This window comes from Xiphophorus maculatus, chromosome 15 (genome assembly GCF_002775205.1).
Source record: "Xiphophorus maculatus strain JP 163 A chromosome 15, X_maculatus-5.0-male, whole genome shotgun sequence".
Taxonomy (NCBI): Eukaryota; Metazoa; Chordata; class Actinopteri; order Cyprinodontiformes; family Poeciliidae; genus Xiphophorus; species Xiphophorus maculatus.
Window position 1 is genome coordinate 2,430,175 of NC_036457.1, and position 17,888 is coordinate 2,448,062.

The 17,888-nt window shown below is 36.6% G+C and overlaps 1 protein-coding gene across 1 annotated transcript; it reads left to right on the top strand.

The window, feature by feature from the left end:
* Positions 1 to 10,670: 10,670 nt before the first annotated feature.
* Positions 10,671 to 16,451, top strand: LOC102221064 (transcription cofactor vestigial-like protein 2). The gene is given in 5 exon segments (XM_014471548.2): positions 10,671 to 10,861; positions 11,808 to 12,054; positions 14,051 to 14,545; positions 15,612 to 15,658; positions 15,660 to 16,451. Coding segments are annotated over 5 exon segments (1,014 nt in total). The 5' UTR covers positions 10,671 to 10,783; the 3' UTR covers positions 15,807 to 16,451.
* The last annotated feature ends 1,437 nt before the right edge of the window (positions 16,452 to 17,888 follow it).

Sequence of the window (17,888 nt, forward strand, 5' to 3'; positions counted from 1 at the left end):
GTAAAAAGTTAAATCATGCTACTTGGTTGCTAAACCAAAGCAAAATTTAAATTTCCTTCTAAAACACTAAACTTTTTGTGCTTTTTGAAGTAACTAGTTGAATCAATTTCGCTCTTGTATGACTTTTACTGTTATTAATAATGTCTTGTGATAGGTAAACAAAAATATTACAAAATTTTTATTCTAAAATTCTAATTAGGTTATGAAAAAAACACAAAAAAACACTCGTCTATCTATGACTTATGTTGTTTTTGCTTTTACCATATAAAATATGAGACGACCTTTTTCCAGTTACACAGATCAATAACTCATTTAGCTATTATTAATATTAAATATTCTTTACATTGAACAAATCAGTGGAAATTACACAAATGGGGTTGCTAGGTGATGATGCTAGGCAACGGCACAAAGCCCCTTGATTGTGACTCAACAACTGGGAGGTTTTTGAAATGGCTAATTTTCCAGACACAAAAATATGTCTGCGTGCTTTCTTTGTTTTTTTGTTTGTTTGTTTTTTTAAGGGCATGTGTTGTTGTTTTTTTTAGAAGCCGTTAAAACTAAAATGAAAATATGAAAATGTTCAAAATGTGAATTTTGTATAATATTTCCCCTTTAAATTGTTGTTTTTGTTTTGTTCTTATCTGATATTAAAATTAGCCTAATGATGTGAAATATTTAATTTTGTCAAAAGAGACCACCTGTAAAGAAACAAATGTTTTTTTCTCTTTTCATTTTTATTTTTTTTGTGAGTTATAATTCTTTGCTCTGGATTTTTAAAGGTTTTCTGCTCTCTGCGCCGCTCTGACTGATCTGCAGAAAGTGCCTGCAGAGAGTCCAGTGTCTCATACTTTTCTTCAGAAATGAATTGTGACAAGCCGTGAATTCCTCCCCTCGCTACACCAACCTGAATTCCTCATTTATGGACTGTGCAGTTCAACTTTTTATTGAGACACTATCGCAGGATTTGTGTTCAGGAATCTGTGTCATGTTGGACACAATCCCACGAATGTGGCTCGGTTTTAACGCCGGTAACCCAGTAATGCAGCTGTAGCTCAGATTTCTGGACTCGACCCGTTAGCTGTCTCTGTGCTTGTTTGCATTCTGCTAATTTCAGGTTACATTAACCGTGTTGAACTGCTATTAACACATAGTTAAGTCACTTACAGGATTATTAAAAGGAATCATCACAATGTGTGTAAATTAATGGAGCAAAATTTGCTGTCAATTATGATACTAGCTTGTGTTTGCAACTTTAAATACATACATACTCGATATAATGCAGCACAGTTAGTTAAAAAGTAACAGGAACATTTTGGGTTTTATAAACTGTTATAAGAGAAAAAATGGGGTTTTATTTTCAAAGTCATTTTGTTTTTTATATAAGTACTCCAAGCTAAATGCTAAGTTTCAAAATAAATGTTTAGTTTCAAGATAAATAAATTTTACAAACTAAATATTACATTTTGAGACAAATATTTAACTCAACTAAATACTTAGTTTTGAGCTAAATATTTATCTTGCTAAATAGCTATTTAGTTTATATCCTAAATATTTAACTTGCAAATTAAATATTTAGTTAGCAAGCTAAATATTTAGCTTACAAATTAAACATGTAGCAAGCAACATATTTTGCTCCAAACTAACCATTTAGCTCCCAAACAAATATTTATATTTTTGTTAAATATGTAGTTTACAAACTATACATTAAATTTGAAGCTAATTATTTGGTTTGCAAACTAAATATTTACCACCCAACTAAATGTTTAGGTCCAAGCTAAATATGTAGTTTATAAATTAAATATTGAATTTGGAGCTAAATAATTAGTTTGCAAAATAAATATTTAATTAGCCAGCTAAATATGTAGCTTGTGAATGAAATATTTCATTTGGACCTCTGACAATAGTTTGTAAGTTTGTGGTGCCAGGAGAAACTTTAGTATTTAGGCACAATTCTATTTGACACATGATTGGCTGATTAGTTCAAAGTAGCCAATCCAAAATCAGCATTTGTTTTTCTTGATTCTGATTGGCTGCATCTCCAAAATCAGAAATAAGGAAGACTGTTGATGTTAGCTCCTGCTGTAGTGGTAAAATGGTTTCCACTGTGTGCATATTAAGACATATTTGGGTAATTAAAATCTACAGTTATAAATGTTTTTAGATGCAGTCTTAAAATTTACGGATTTCTACTACTAGTAGAAAATTTCATCCCAGTCTCTTATAGTTGTTTTCTAAATATTTTTGTTGAACTTTGGTTCTTTGTCATCATTTTTGTGAGCAACACCTGAACAGTTAAAACACTGCAGACGTTCATGTCTGTCTTGTCATTTTTGGCTTAAATGATCTCATAACATCTATTATCCAAAGGTACTATTATAGCTAATGCTTGCATATTTTCATCATTGTATTATTTACAAAAACCTTCAAATGTTCTTTTGGCAAGCAGAACAAAAAACAAACCTCTTAGAGCTGAGACGTTTTCAAGCATTTCACATAAGCTGTTGTTGGATGGATTTCCGTCTGTCATGATTCTGATAACAGAAAGTTGGGTCGCGCTCGTCGGCCAAAGCCTGAGGATTCTCAGCATTCCCTGCAGCATAGCAGCCGCGCTTCGCAGTGTTTCTGCAGCTTGTTAAGGGGGGATGCCAGGCATGGTTCTGCCCGGGTATATTTTCATTCAGTCTGAATGCTTGGCACACTGGGACGGTAAACAGAGAAGCAAGGTGGGCATAGATGGCATAGTTACTTTGCACTTGTATGCGATGAGAGAAAACATTCATTAACGGATCTAATTTACATTTCTCACGGAGGCGGCGCTGCGCTCAGGCTGTGTAATTAACACCATTCAGATGTTTGGTTGTTTTAAACAAAGAATTGCAGAAATTTGATGCTCCTTTTTTTCTGCTGCTGCAGCCACAGACTGTCTCTGTGGATATTTCCAATCAGCAGCAACAAATTCTGTCTGATATCACTTTTAAAGGTTAAAGGTCAGCTGTTATGCTTCCTTGAAGAGGTTGGGATAAGTCTATGGGTGATACAAAACATGTCCATTAACAAAATAATTCTTAGATAATGAGATTTTGAGCTCCTTTCAGAAAGAGATGCATTAAGGCTCTGTCACTTTAAATCCAAAGAAACTGCTGCTGGCCACGCCCCCACCTTAAAGTTTACACTCACACATGAAAGTGGCTGCAAACAGATGCAGAATTATACAACAGTACGTCTTTGAAAAGCAGAAGTGGTCCCTTCTGCGCAACCAACTAGAATGCAACGAGTGGTTTCTGCTTGGTACGTCAACAACAAAACACTTTTTTTTCCCTGTACTTTTTCAACAGTATTAAGGATTTATTGACTTAAAACATATTGGACATTTTTTAATACATTTTTTCTTTTATTTACTTAAAATTTCCTTTTGCACTGCAGAAACACAAAATCTTACCAAGTATTTTTAGTTTAGTATGTAGTGCAAATATCTTAGTACACTTTAAATAATAAAAAAATAGCTTAAAAGTATCTTTTCAGCAAAATTTAAGAACTTTTTTCTGAGTCAAAAATTCCTTAATATTGATGAAAAAGTTCTACCTATTAGTGAAATAATCTGCCAGTGGAACTTGTGCTGTATCAACAATATTAAGGATTTATTGACTTAAAACAACTTAGAAAGTTACATGTAAGTTAGTTTTGTCTCATTTCAAGATGTCTGCACTAGAAAAAAGAAATATAAACTATTTTGTGTGATAAGATATTTTGTTTTTGAAATGTTTTCTAGATGCCAAAAATCAGCTGGCTGTTTTTTTATAGAAGTGGTAGAGACTCAAATGGAGAAACAAAATCATGCAAAATGTAGATTTTGCTAAATAGTTTCACTTTAAAACGTCTAGTTTGATTAAAACACCTCCATCCTGGACATATTATCGTTTCCCTGTGACTTTTCGTGTCCTTTTCTTGAGTCTGCTGAGCTCCTCTTTTCCAAGTATGGTCACTATGAGGGAGAGCTGTCGCTTGAGGGGCCTTTGGTGGAAATTAATGGGCTCCCGCCAAGGGCAGGAAAAGAGGGGACAGCTGGGCCTGTCAGCAGCGCCAACAGGAGCACGGAGAGGCCGACAGGGAGGCGAGGCTGCAGGGAGCAGAACAGCAGAGCCTCAGCATGACGAGATGCTGCCCATGGAGGTAATGTTACAAAATGCAGAGTAAAAAATACTTTGATAAAAACACAATTTACAGTTTACGGTGAGAAAACAAGACGATGTCAAAGGTCACCTTGTGAAAACAACTGGAAGTATTTCTAATCTACTCCTGAATTCTTCCTCTATATGTAACAGGTTATATTTTACCAGAAGCTTCTATCGATGGAATGTAAAATTAAGACCCGGGAATCCAAACAACGCTTTTATTGCTGCCATAAATTGGTTTATTGTACATTTAAAATCAATTTAGCCTCAACGATACAATCAAAGCTTCGGCCTGAAAATCAAGCAGATTTTTTTTTAAGCTATCGGCTGAAATGAGGCTGGAAGCACAAATAGTTTTTTAAATAGTTGCTTTTAAAGCATCAAACATTTTAAAATGGTCTGGCTCTGCAAAGACACAAAGTCTTACCAGGTGTTTTTGGTCTAGTTTCTAGAACAAATGTCTTAATAATACACTTGAAATAAGTTGCAATCCACTTTTTAGCACAATATAAGATTTAGTTTTAAGTCAATAGTAGCTTAATATTGATGAAAAATTACTAGTTAGAAGTGAAATAATCTGCCAGTGGAACATTTTTCCGTATTATAATTTAATGCAGAAGTCCAATGATTCCTCTCCATCATTTATCTCTTAGTCACTGCATCAGTAAAGCATTTTTCATGTTTGTTTGCCTTTTGTTCCATGTTTAATTTGTTTCAGCTACTGATTTTGTACCTGAATACTAAAAGTCACAGAGAGACGGCAGCATACTGGCGTCACTGTGGACAGAAAAAAACATGGCCAAAAAAATCTGAAACTTTGAGATTAACCTCAAAACATTTATATAAAACACTTAGAAATTTCTGAGTTTCAAAAGTTAATAAGGTTCAACTTTTGAAGCCAAGAATTGTCCATGTTTTTTTTGTAGAAAGTTTCTGAGATTAATCTAAAAATTTCTGTTTTTTCTTGTAATTTTTTTTACTTTTTTAGTTCAGAAATTTCCTTATTTTTTCTAGAAAATTTCTGAGATTGATCTAAAAATTTCTGAGTTTTTTTCTTGCAAATTTTCAGCTTTTGGAGCACAGAAAACCTGTATTTTTTTCTTGAAATTTTATGAGATTAATCTCCAAATTTCTCACCTTTTTGGAAAAAATGTACTCCTCCTTTTATCTACAATGTTCCTAATTCCACTGTGTGTATTAACGGATATTAAGGTATATTTCAGATTTGAACCACTAAAATAAGCAAATATGAGCAATGAATACTGGGGTTCACTCTATATAAAACCTTACAGGAAGACACTTTACTGTTTCTTATAGCTAATAACAGTTTGCTGGCAAAATATGAAGAAAAATATTCTGCATAAAGCCAAGACTTTATGAAGTCTTGACTCTATTTTCACTCAGAGTAAAAATAGAGAAACTGCTTTTGTTCCTGTTTGTTTGGCCGATTTGTATCGATTAGAAAACTAAAGTTATGTTGGGAAAAGCTGTTTGTTTTTTACAGGAGGTTTTTTTCTAACATGAAAGCTGGCCTTGAAAATCAACAAAGCTGATGAAGGTCCGTATAACCACAAATTTAGCAAATATCTTTTTAATTTAGCATCAACACAGGAACAGACACTAATAATAGAGAAAACATAAAAACAAAGAGACAGAAGAAAGCGAGTTCCTCCATTCTTCAAACTGCCAGAGAAGTGGAGGAGCGGAGAATAAAATATTCGTCCTGCAGGAACAGCTGTGCAGACAGTTGGACTTGCAGCAGTGGGTGTGATGGAGCGTCCAAAGCATTTCATTTTTTTATGAACATGACTTACCCAGCCTATATTTAGGGGCGTGAAGGACAAAATTATTTAGAGCTTATCTAATACATGCACAGATCTATATTAGATGAGCTACATAAAATCATTTAAATGCATATTTATTTTTTTCTTTAAAAAAAATCTAATGTAAATAGTTTTTTATTTTATTTATGTATTAAACTGAACCAAATCTCGTAATGTACACACTTGAACACACGTTGTGAGAGCAGAGAGACGGACAGATGAAGCTCCGTCCTTGATGAGATGCCGGTAAACGCAGGGTCACGGTCAGGTCGCCCTCCTCATCTGGTCCAACAAAACAGAAAGAGTCTCAATCAGAGCAGAAAATCAGCATTAAAGGCTCATTGTGAAAACATACGGAGCCTTTACAACACGTCCAGCTTACAGTTATGATGTGTTACAAGATTATAATGTGGTTTTAAACATCATCTTTTGATGAACTATTTAAAATAAAGACTTTTTCACCCGAAAGCAGGAAGCCTTGTGCGGAAAAAAATCTATTTGATTAAATAAAACGTCAATAAATCAGATCAAACTATTTGTCACTAAACTTCACGGACTCACAAGATGCATAGAGAGATTCAAAGATTTGGGAGAAGACTCCAGAAACAGTCTGGAAAAAATGTTTCTTTGCAGGCCAACATGTTTCAGCTTGTTGCCTTTGTTTGGGAGATTTGCAAAAGACCCTGATGAAGCGAAACTCCATGGTCTGCAAATAAACTTGTTTCCTAGTAAGAAGAAAAACTACAAGTTACATGTGAAAATTACTTTCAAATTTTTGACTTTTGGAGTTTTTTTACTTTTGAAATTAAGAAATTTCCATGTTGTTTTGTTTTTAAAAGAAAATTTCTGAGATTAATCCAATAACTTTTGAGTGTTTTTCTTGCAAATTTTCATTTTTTGGAGCTCAAGAATTTTCTCTTTTTTTTCTAGAACATTTCTGAAGTTAAACTCAAAATTTTGCAGAAAATTTTAATTTTCTGCGTACAATGACCTCGATACGGCGTCGTTGAAATGGTTTGTGGTGTTTTACCAAAGACAAAAGAGAAATGCTACAACCACTCTAATGTGACGCCACATTTTTGTTTACATTTCGTGAAGAAGGAAGTTACGCTCAGTGATTTAGTCAGAGGTTTTCAAGTCGTTTCATTCAGTAATTCTTGTTACAGCGCCACCACAGGCGAGGAGGGGAACTGGTTTTCAGTCAGTTTGGTTCATTTGACAGTGCAGTGTGAAAGCGACATAAAACATTTTGTAAATTTCCATCAGAAAACTCGGAAACTTTGATATTAAGTTTATAAATTGTATTTAAAAAGCTAGGATATTTCTGAAATTGAAAATTAAAAAAAGTCTGAAATTTTCTAGAAAAAAACTCAGAACTTTTGAGATTAGTTTCAGAAATTTTCTGAAATTTCAGCCTGGAGTTTTAAAATTTTGTACTTTTGAAACTCAGAAATTTCCCAGTTTTGCTAGAAAATGTCTGAAATTAATGTCAACATTTCTGAAATGTTCCCTGTGTACCATGGCTCTACTGCTGTACAGCTATTTGTTTCTGTTGAGCTTTTAACAATAATCTACTAAAAACTCCAGTTTTGATGGAAGTTGTTACACTGATGATTATCAGTTAATTGTGTGCATTTAATCTGCTAAAAAACGTAGAAATTAAAAATAATGTACAGATTTCCTCGCACATTACAAAGTTTTCACATTTAAGAAAAAACGTAAAGCCCTTGGTTTTGGACAGCCTTAAAATTACTTAAAGCCAGCCCTTGAGTGTTTTTCTTGTAAACCAGTTTAATCTGAAGAGCGTCAGACACCTGCTTCTTCCAATAACCTTCCCTCAAATCCGTCAAACCGGTGAGTGACAGCGGTGACGACACCAAAAGTCCTGATTGAAAATTCCTCATTGAACCTTGGCCGACCCGGTTCAATAATACTCTGAGCCCGATGGCTGAATGGAGCCTGAGAGCTGAGCTGAGCTGAGCTGAGCCTCAATGGGAGATATTTTGGGTTTTAAAGCTTCTCCAGGCCAATCCTGCAGGGGAACAGGTGTGCTGGTTGCTGGAAGAGGTCAGCTGAACAGCAGGAGAAAAATCACAACAAAACCGTTACGTTTCTTGGATTGCTGCACAAATAACTATTAATAACTATAACAAATTACCTAACTAACAAATATAGACATACAGACCTACATAGTGAGAATGTCCACACCTGACCAAGTAAAGATGATTTTTATGGGATAGAATGAGGTTATGTTGGTGCATTTTATGGAAATCATTGATAAATATGAGGAAGATCAAAACCTTTGAGGTTTTGGAGCTGGATGGTGGAAGAAAACCAAAAATGCATTCTCATATATTTATAAATATTGTAATTTGATATTATTAATGTGTTTAGTAGGAAGTTAAAGCCTAAAAAAAGAGCTGAGTAATTCCTTGTAACTGTTTTCCCTCTTTCATCGTTTAACTTTCACCGTTTTCAGTCACATGACCCATTTTTAAAGTCCATTTAAAGTCCCTCTGCATCCCCAGAACCAGAACCGAACATTCAGCTTCTGTTCACCAACAAACGTCCAGAAAACTGCAAAACTGCAGAAACACTGACTTCCTTTAAATCAAGGCTAAAAACCCGCCTGTTTACAGTTTACTTTGATTAATAATACACTGAAAAAAGAGACCAGCTTAAGAAATTTATTACACGCCATCCATCCATCCATCCATCCATCCATCCATCCATCCATCCATCCATCCACCCATCCACCCATCCATCCATCCATCCATCCATCCATCCATCCATCCATCCATCCATCCATCCATCCATCCATCCATCCATCCATCCATCGGGAGGTCCAGAGCAGAATGAGGATCACTGATAATTTGATGCTCAAAAATTGTTTATTATAAACAAAATTATTTTATAAATTATGTTTATAAAAAACATATTGTTTTATTTGTGTTTAGTTCATCACACAACCTGCACCTGAGTCCTTGGTAGTCAACAGTATAATATCTAATAATTCTAGTTTTCATAAATCTGATATTAGTAACACCTGCAGTCTGTTTGTAATGTGAGAAAAAGTTTTGAGGGTAAAATCAAATTTATGCAGAGCTTAATTCAGAGCTTAGATGATAATTATAAGAGACTTTCAGCTTAATAAAATAAATTATGGCTATATAAGCATTTTGAAAACTTTACATGATTTTAAATTAACGTTTGCTTGTTTTGAGATGATAAACACATTATTACGAGTTTTGGGTGCAATAGATGGTGACCAGCAACTTCCTGGCTCAAACTGGAACCAAACAATCTGACCTCTTGAATTCAGGAGGCCGCTGAGAAATCCCAGGAGTTCGTAGCTTAACATTCTTCTCATTGGTTGGTTTAATTTGTTTACTCTTTCAATTAGCAGGTGGTGGCTGTGACATTCTTTGCAGCTGCTTTGGAAACTTACAACTAGGAGGAATGAGAGCAGCACTGCACCCATTCTAAATATAACATTTCATTTGAAGTGGCTTGTTTATTTGAGCTTTAGCTGGCCGATAGTATCAATTCTACAATTTTAGGGAATGTTTGGGGTCTGAGCGACACTGACATCAGATCAGGATGTTTAATCCCTGCTCTCCGCTTTTTGGATGATATTTTATTACATTTATGCCATTCAGAGGGATTGCATTTCCTCTCCTGCCTGAAAAATCCAGGAAGAAACTTTGTGCATGAAAGTCTTGTCAACCTGCATTACGTCTGGAGCTAAATTGGGGCCATAAAGTTTGTTCAAAAGAAAAAAAATATTAAAACTGAAAAAAAAAAGAAGATTTGAAACTGAACAATTATTTCTGAAAGAAAAATGGAAAAACTTGAACCTTTCTGAGTTTGAAAAGTGAATAAAAAAAAGACAAATTTTGAGATTAGTTTCAGAAATATTCTAGAAAAGAACTTGGAAATTTCGGAGTTTCAAAAGTCAAACATTTTCAACTCTTGAAAATCAGAAATTTTCTAAAAAGCTTTTGGAAGTTTCTGAGAATAATATCAAAATTTCAGAATTTTTTTGACAGAAATGTTCACTTTCTTTTATATTGTCTTACCTACAGTGGCCCTAATGTGCTTCCGTACGAAGATGTGATTCTGAAGGAGCTATTGTTTCTGGAGGGAATCAACTCGGCTGCTGTCTGGATTATTCCAGGTTTCATTTGTTTATTTGAGCTGATAAATAATTTTATTTCTGACGTTTCTTCTTCTGTCCTCAAACTGCGTGGTCAGCTGTAAGAACCTTTCACAAAAGAGATGAAAACGCGCCCAAATTCCCCAAGAAAACTAATAAAATTATATATATATATATATATATATATATATATATATATATATATATATATATATATATATATATATATATAAATAAATCTGTGTCCTGCTAGAGGGGAGATATACAGAAATGAGCAGTGCACAAATTTAAAACAAGTGGAATCATTTGAGGGTAAAAAAAATAATACCTTCAAACGTTTACTGGAAAAGTTTGGAGCAGCTGCAGCTTCTGATTTGTTTCATGTTTCCTAATTAAAAGCCCATTAAGGCAGAGGTGGAGCTCTGGTTCCTGATTGGTGGGTGTGTGCGCGTGCTGTGGGAGGTGGAGGGTCCGTGGGGTCGCTCCTTGTCGGGTCCGGGCTGCAGTACTGCGCGTAAGGAGCGCAGAGCGCGCAGAGGAGTTGAGCACCGGCTTGGACTTTACCGATTCCGTCTCTCCGTCCGACCTGAGCGTCTCGATGACGCTTGGTTCTTCTTCGTGAGTTGTTCGCCATGAACTGCCTGGATGTGATGTACCAAGTGTTTGGTCCTCAGCCTTATTTCAGCTCCTACAGCCCCTACCACCACCAGGTACGCTGCATTTCCGCACGGCTTCTCTTCACGTCGGTCTAAATTCATGATCTTAATTAAACTCAGTTTAGATTGTTTTTTTTTTTAAGTGACCAGCGGTTCAAATCCGTCTAAAACTTCATCATAAGGTCATAAAAAGACGTTTTCTTCAACTTAAAGAAGTTACTGAACATGTAAAACTGGGTTGGTGGATAGTTTTAAAATACTTTTAATGAATAAAAAATGTAATTATCTGCAAGCTAATCAGTCAGATTTGACACAGTTTTTCATTTATTTATGTCTTGTTGCATAAGTTAAGAATATTAAAATAAAACGATTATTAAATGCAGTATTTCGAAGTTTTATGCATTTAAAATATATATCATAGTAAATACATCCAGCTAATCTATATAGCTGTAAGGCAGGAGTACTAAGGCTAATTGCATGTAAAATAAAAACTAGTTTGTAAATATTTTAGATTTGTGTCTGTTTTCTGGTCTGTTCAGACTTTTTACAAGTTTTTCTCTCTCTGTATAAAACTCTCAGTCAACATGCAGACATGTTTCACATAGTGTGAAGACTCACTCCGTCCGCCACCTAAACACCCGCCGTCGTCATAATGAACAGTTTCACGGCTGATTCTTTATTTTCACAGAATATTTCCACATGCATGTTTAAGAATCCTGCGTACATTTTGGCTTTTAATCAGAAAATATAAGCAGCAAAACTGATTTCACCAACTTGCACGTTAAAAACATCAGGAAACAAATCATTTCAAAGTTTCTGTGTCGGTATTAGATGTGGAATTCAAACTAAACGTCACCCGTGTCATCAGATCCTGAAATAAACCTCTAAGAGGTTTGCAGGTCAGAGGTCAAGGTTTTTTTTAGGTTGGCAATAATAACAGGCAGTAAGTTGCATCAAAACAAACAAGAACACACATGATGCATGTCTGTTTTTACTCCAGAAGCTGGCTTTCTACTCCAAAATGGAAAACCCCCAGGAGCTCAGCAGCCGACTCGGCCCCTCGGGGCCGCCGGCCATCAAAGAGGAGGACAAGGAGCTGCCGCCGGGCGCCGAGTACCTGAGCTCCCGCTGCGTCCTGTTCACCTACTACCAGGGTGACATCAGCACGGTGGTGGACGAGCATTTCAGCCGAGCCCTCAGCCAGACGAGCGCGTACCCGACGCCCAGCGGGAACAAGGCGCCCAGAGGTTCGTGGATCCGCCGTTCAGCCGGTTCAACCAACTTCAATAATCTGCAAACGGAGTCCAGCTGAACTTGGAGTCGGTTTCTACTTCAACACTGCAGCCATACGATGGTTTTAAGTCCAACATTTACATCTAAATCAGTTTTTAGTGCAAACAGAAGAAGTATTGTGGGACAGAAACGATTAATCGATTATTAAAATAATCATCAACTATTTTAGTGATCAATTAATCTTTAACTGGAGTACACAGACTCAATAAAAAGGCTATTTGCAGAAAAACTACATATTCAGAGCCGTAATTCAACCAAAACTGAACAATACAGTGTTGGAAATCTTTCAGTGTCGTCCGATTTGATTTTTAGTATCACGATTTGATTCAGAAACTAATTTATCTATTCAAACATTTTAGATATTGTGTTTAAAATCTGTAAGTGACAAGAGGAAAAGATATTTACTTAACCTTTTATTTAACCAAATGAGTTGATTAAAAACAGAGTCTCATTAAAGCCCAAAGTATAGGAATAAAACAAGAAAACTCCTGATTTATCACTGCTGCTTTGTGCAGTGAGACAGATTTCAGAGCAGTTTATCGGCACAGAAATTGATCGATCAGGGTTTCCCTAATCGATCAATTTCTTGTTTTCTTTGAGTTGTGAGCTGCAAATTAAAATAATGATTGAGTCCAATTTCTTTTTCCTTTAACAAAGTCAACATGTAGCAGAGAAAATAATGTGCTACAGTTTTTCTGTTGGAGGTTGTTTTGGATCCAACAGAAATTTAAGGGATTATAAGATTCTTTTATTGATTCTTTATCCAGGCCTGCGTCTCTAATCTTTATTTGTTTTATATTAAACTCAATCATTTGATAATTCAAGCTTTTGGTTATTAGACAGAAAAATATTCAACCTTTTCTGCCTTTGACCTGCTAATCACCGATCAGAACCGATCACAGGAACTTTGACCTTTTCCAATCTGCAGCTCTTGATAAAATACATTTAAAGGTTTTATGATGTTAATTTGTTTTCTGTTTGCAGATTTGCATAAATCCCAGATTTATCCTCTTACTGCTCTATCTTTATGCTTCATATAAACAATTTTTACGCTATAAATCAAGCTTTTCTTTTCAAATAACGACAAATTGATTAAAACAATTGTACTAAGATATATTTTTTCACTGTAAACCACAGTGAGGTTTACTTTTTAAATGCGTTTGCACAAAACCTTTAAAATTACATTTTATTTTTATGTAACTGAATTAACTTCAGATTTAACAAGTAGATTTGCTCTGTTCAGAGAAAACTTAGATTTTTCATTGCTTCCCAAATGCTGGTATAAATACATTTTAAGAAACTGCAGAATTGATACATAAAGCTTTATATTTAAACTCCTTATACATTTATATACTCATTTATTTATTTATTAGGCTCTTCAACTTGGTAAACTTTATTAGGCTTCTTAAACCTCAACGTTTACACTCACACATGAAAATGGCAGCAAACAGATGCACAATTACACAACCGTATATCTATGAAAAGCATTAGTTGAGCCTTCTGCACAACCAACAAGAATTCAGCCAGTGGTTTCTGGATGGTTAAGTCAACAACAACAACACACTTGTCTTTTCCAGCAGCCATTGTACAACAGTAAAATCAGCTAACAAAAATGTGCTGGAGTTCAGCGTGGGTTGCTAGGTAACAGCCGACGTCTACTGGGGTTAGTAGGCAACGGTGCAGTGCCTGCTGATTTGTAACACATTTTGAAGGGTTTTGAAATGGCTCATTTTCCAGACGCCAAAAATCATTAACTTATTACCAAGAAACATCCAGTTTGATTTTTAAGCACTTGTTCTGTTTTTAGAAGCAGCAGAAAAACAAATGAACGCACAAAAATATGCAGAATTTGAATATTTAGAAGTTTGAGTTCTTCGGACTGCGTTTTGTCTTTCCTAAACATTTTACGGAATGTTTTTTGAAGTGACTCCATGATTTGGGTTTTCTCAGACGGCTCCTTCCCCATGAGTCAGAGGAGTTTCCCTCCGTCGTTCTGGAACAGCTCCTACCAGCCGGCGGTCTCCTCCACGCTGGGCGGCGCTCTGTCCGCCCCCCACGCAGACATCTCCTTCCCTGCCGACCCCTACTCCTCCAGCTCCCTGCACAGCCACCTCCACCAGCCCAGCCCCGACACCTGGCACCCGTCGCACCACCACCATCACCACCACCACCCTTATTCGCTAGGGGGCGCCATTAGCGCTCAGAGCTCAGCCTACTCTCGCCCAGGCGTCCACGAGATGTACGGCGCGGCGTTCGACCCGAGGTACGGCTCCCTGCTGGTGCCTTCGGTGAGGTCGCACCACCGGCTGTCGTCGGGCAGCTCGGTGCCGGGGCCCAGCACCTCGCCCTGCGACCTCGGCGGGAAGGGGGAGTCGGGGACGGGGTCGGCCTGGAGCGGCGCCTTCGCCGGAGCTGGAGCGGAGATCGGACTCAACATAGACACAGGTACGTTACGTGAATCCTCAGAAATCAGTCGACATCTTTCATTAAAGGGATAGTTCAGTGTTTCAGCTGGGGTTGTGTGACAGAGAAATTAACAGGCAGTATCTTACTTCCTGCAGAAATCGGAGAACTCAGTTTGAGTGAACAGCTACTGGGCGTAAGCTACTGCAGGAAAAGACACTGAAGAAAACACTAAGCACAACTTCCTTCTTCATGAAATTTAAACAAAAATGAAGTTGCATCAAATTTTAGCAGTTGCTTTCTCGACCAAACACATTTTAGCAAAACGTTGTCGATATTCCACTAATTTAAAAAAAAACACAATTGCACAATTATGACGTTTCTGTTAAATAAGAAACGGCATTAAAATCCCACATGAATAAGTTACGATAAGTCACTAAAAACATGCCTCTTCCTGTCATCTTCCTCTTTGTCGTTTTCGCCAGTAGTAACATCCGGCTGTTGATCATGTGACTCGTGTGAAGAGAAAAAAAGTGTTTCCTTTGCAGTTTTGCAAAATAACTGTCAACTTCAATGCATCCCAGCGTGAAAACTTGAGTTTTTCTCCTAAATTTCCATGTTTCCATTAAGTGAACTTATGAACCAATTTGTGCGATTATAAGTTTAATGTAATCACAGCTATGGTGTAAAACTAGAATTAAATGAAAATCTTTTTCTGTCCGTCGGGTCGACTTACACAAAGTGCTTTTAACGAACAAAACGTCCGTCAGTCGGCATCTTCACTCCAGCTGTCAGCTCCATTTTCTGCTGCTGTTGCTTTTTTCTCCTTCTTCGCCTCGGGCCACTTCCTACTGCTTTTATCAACAACCTTTTGTCAGTGTCTAATCTTCCTTTTCTTGCCTTTATCTTGTCTCGCTCTTCCTCCCTTTCTTTCTCATCTTTCTCAGGTCTGCAGGCGCAGGATAAAAGCAAGGATTTGTACTGGTTTTAGAGACTCTTCCTCACCTTCCTCTTTCTATTTTGGCCTTTTTCTCCCTCCAACTCTAAGAAACCGTGAGGCAGAAATCCGTTTTTTAAGGGGGTGTAACAGCTTCTGGTCTGCTTGCAGCTCTGCGCTACAGTGGACTGTGCAGCAGCAGCGGCGGCAGCGGCAGCAACATGCAGCCCTGCTGAGCTGAATGCCGACAGCGTGGATGCTAAGCAAGCGTGGATTCAGAAAGCCAGGAGGGAAACCGATCTGAACGGATACGGACAAAGACAAAAGCCTCTGTGCTTCTGTGACAGGGAGGGACTACATTCCTGAGCTGGGAAAAAAAAAGAAACGTCCGGAGGGACAGACGGACAGAAACACATGTGGGTTTCGCACTCGAAGGACTTGGCAGACCTTTCCTTACTGGGAGTGTGTTATGGCTATGCTGGTGTTCAGGACGGACCTGGCAGACGATGAAAGCAGGAATAGTCTGGACACTTTGGGGGGAATCGCGTTCCGACTGGACATATCAGCTCAGAAACAAAAATCAGGATTTTTTGGACCTTAACTGATTTCTGAAGCATTTTAGCTGCAACATCAAACCTCATCCACGTCCAAACCGTAACGAAGGTTTGAAAACGGCATCAAGGCGAAGCATGCTAACTGTAAATCCTGTTTTATGAGTGTACAGTCACATTGTCCTTAAAGGTATTGCACAAAGTGAATAAATTTCAAATCTACAGATTCAGAAAGGATCGCAGCGAACAAGGTTTTATTTTTTATTTTGAAATCAAGCTTTTGACAGAAAGCAGTTTCCTGGTTGACAATAAAAATATTTATGTTTTAATTATTTTAAAGTCAGACAAAGTGGGATACTGTTGAGTTTAAATATGGCTTTAAGTTAAAAGTATGTCAGCAGATATACAGTACAGTGCCTATTAAACATATTCATACTATTGGAGGTTTTAACTTTTTTATAAGTGTTCATAATTTTTTTTTAACCCTTTAATGTCAAAGTGAAATCTGATTTTTTTACCAAATAATAACAAACAGATGAAAGCTATTTAACATTAACATAAATATTCTCTTTTAAAGTTAATCAACAGAGGTCCATCCATTTGAAGTCTCACAATCAGTGGAAAGAGATCATCTGAGTCACGTTTAAGGTCCAATCGCTGGTTAATCACTATTTAATTGATCATGATTGATGTGTAATAGCAATAAAAAGGGCAAAACATTTATTATTTTTAAATATCTGGAAAGTACTTTTAGTTATATTCGTATATTTTTATTTGTGTAGTTGCAAATTAAGCCAAAAGTCTGAAGTACCTGTCCGATAAATCGCTGATGATGTTCTGATTTCTTTTGTGCTCTGAAATATAATTTAGAAATTTAGCTTTGATTTCTTGAATGTACTCAGAATTCCTCAAAAAATATAATTATATTTACTTTTTTTTATGATTTAAAATTATTTGAAGTTGAGCTGTGAGGATGAAATCTCTAAGATTTACCCACCAGTGTAAAGCAAAATAAGAAAACTGTCAATAAAAGTAAAATCATCGCTAAGTTCAAACTAAATATTTCATATCATCACCTTCCAAAAATAATGGCATAAGTCATTTTTGCCAAAAGTGATTTTTTTGGTTGTTTGTTTTTTTGCCTAAATCATCTTTCAACAAAAAAGTGGTGATTTTTGCAAAAAGAAGAATCACTTTGGCGATGATATGTCAAAGCACTCAGTTATTACACACAAGCTCCTTATTTGGTACCAATTGAGACGGAGAACAGGCACAAGGGGAGGACCAGAGCAGAATCTGGAGCTGTTCTTATTTTATATGCAAACATCACATAATTTCATTTCAGTTGTTCATCCTGCCTTCTGCTGAGTGTCTGCTACACAGCAGTTTGTTAGCTAATCCATGTCTCCTGTTGCCTATTTGACCCTAATGTGTGTGTGATGTCATCGTGATGTCATCTGAACCCAACCACTGGAGTTCACTACATGTCTCTGTGAACATCTGCACCCACCTGACACGTAAAGAGACGCAACTCTCACCTGTAGTTTCTAAAACGCTCCACAGTTTGATGTAAAAATGGCTGATAAGGGTACGGCAAGTCAGTACGTCACATAATGTCACATTTACATCATCTGATAGGATCTAATTGGCTCACTGAAATATGTGGTGAATGTAATAATCTCACAAGACACTAATTATCCCCAGCTGCTTCAATAAGTAGCACCTGGTGGTGATTTTATTTCTCTGAATGCAAAACACGTCGACCTCATTCACACCTCATTCTTTCTAGTTTGTGATCAAAGGTGCTGATTGGTTGATTGAAGAAGAAATAGAGAAAAAAACTGACTTCTCATTGAGAGGAATTGTTCAAATTGGGGGGGAAAGTAAATGTTAATTA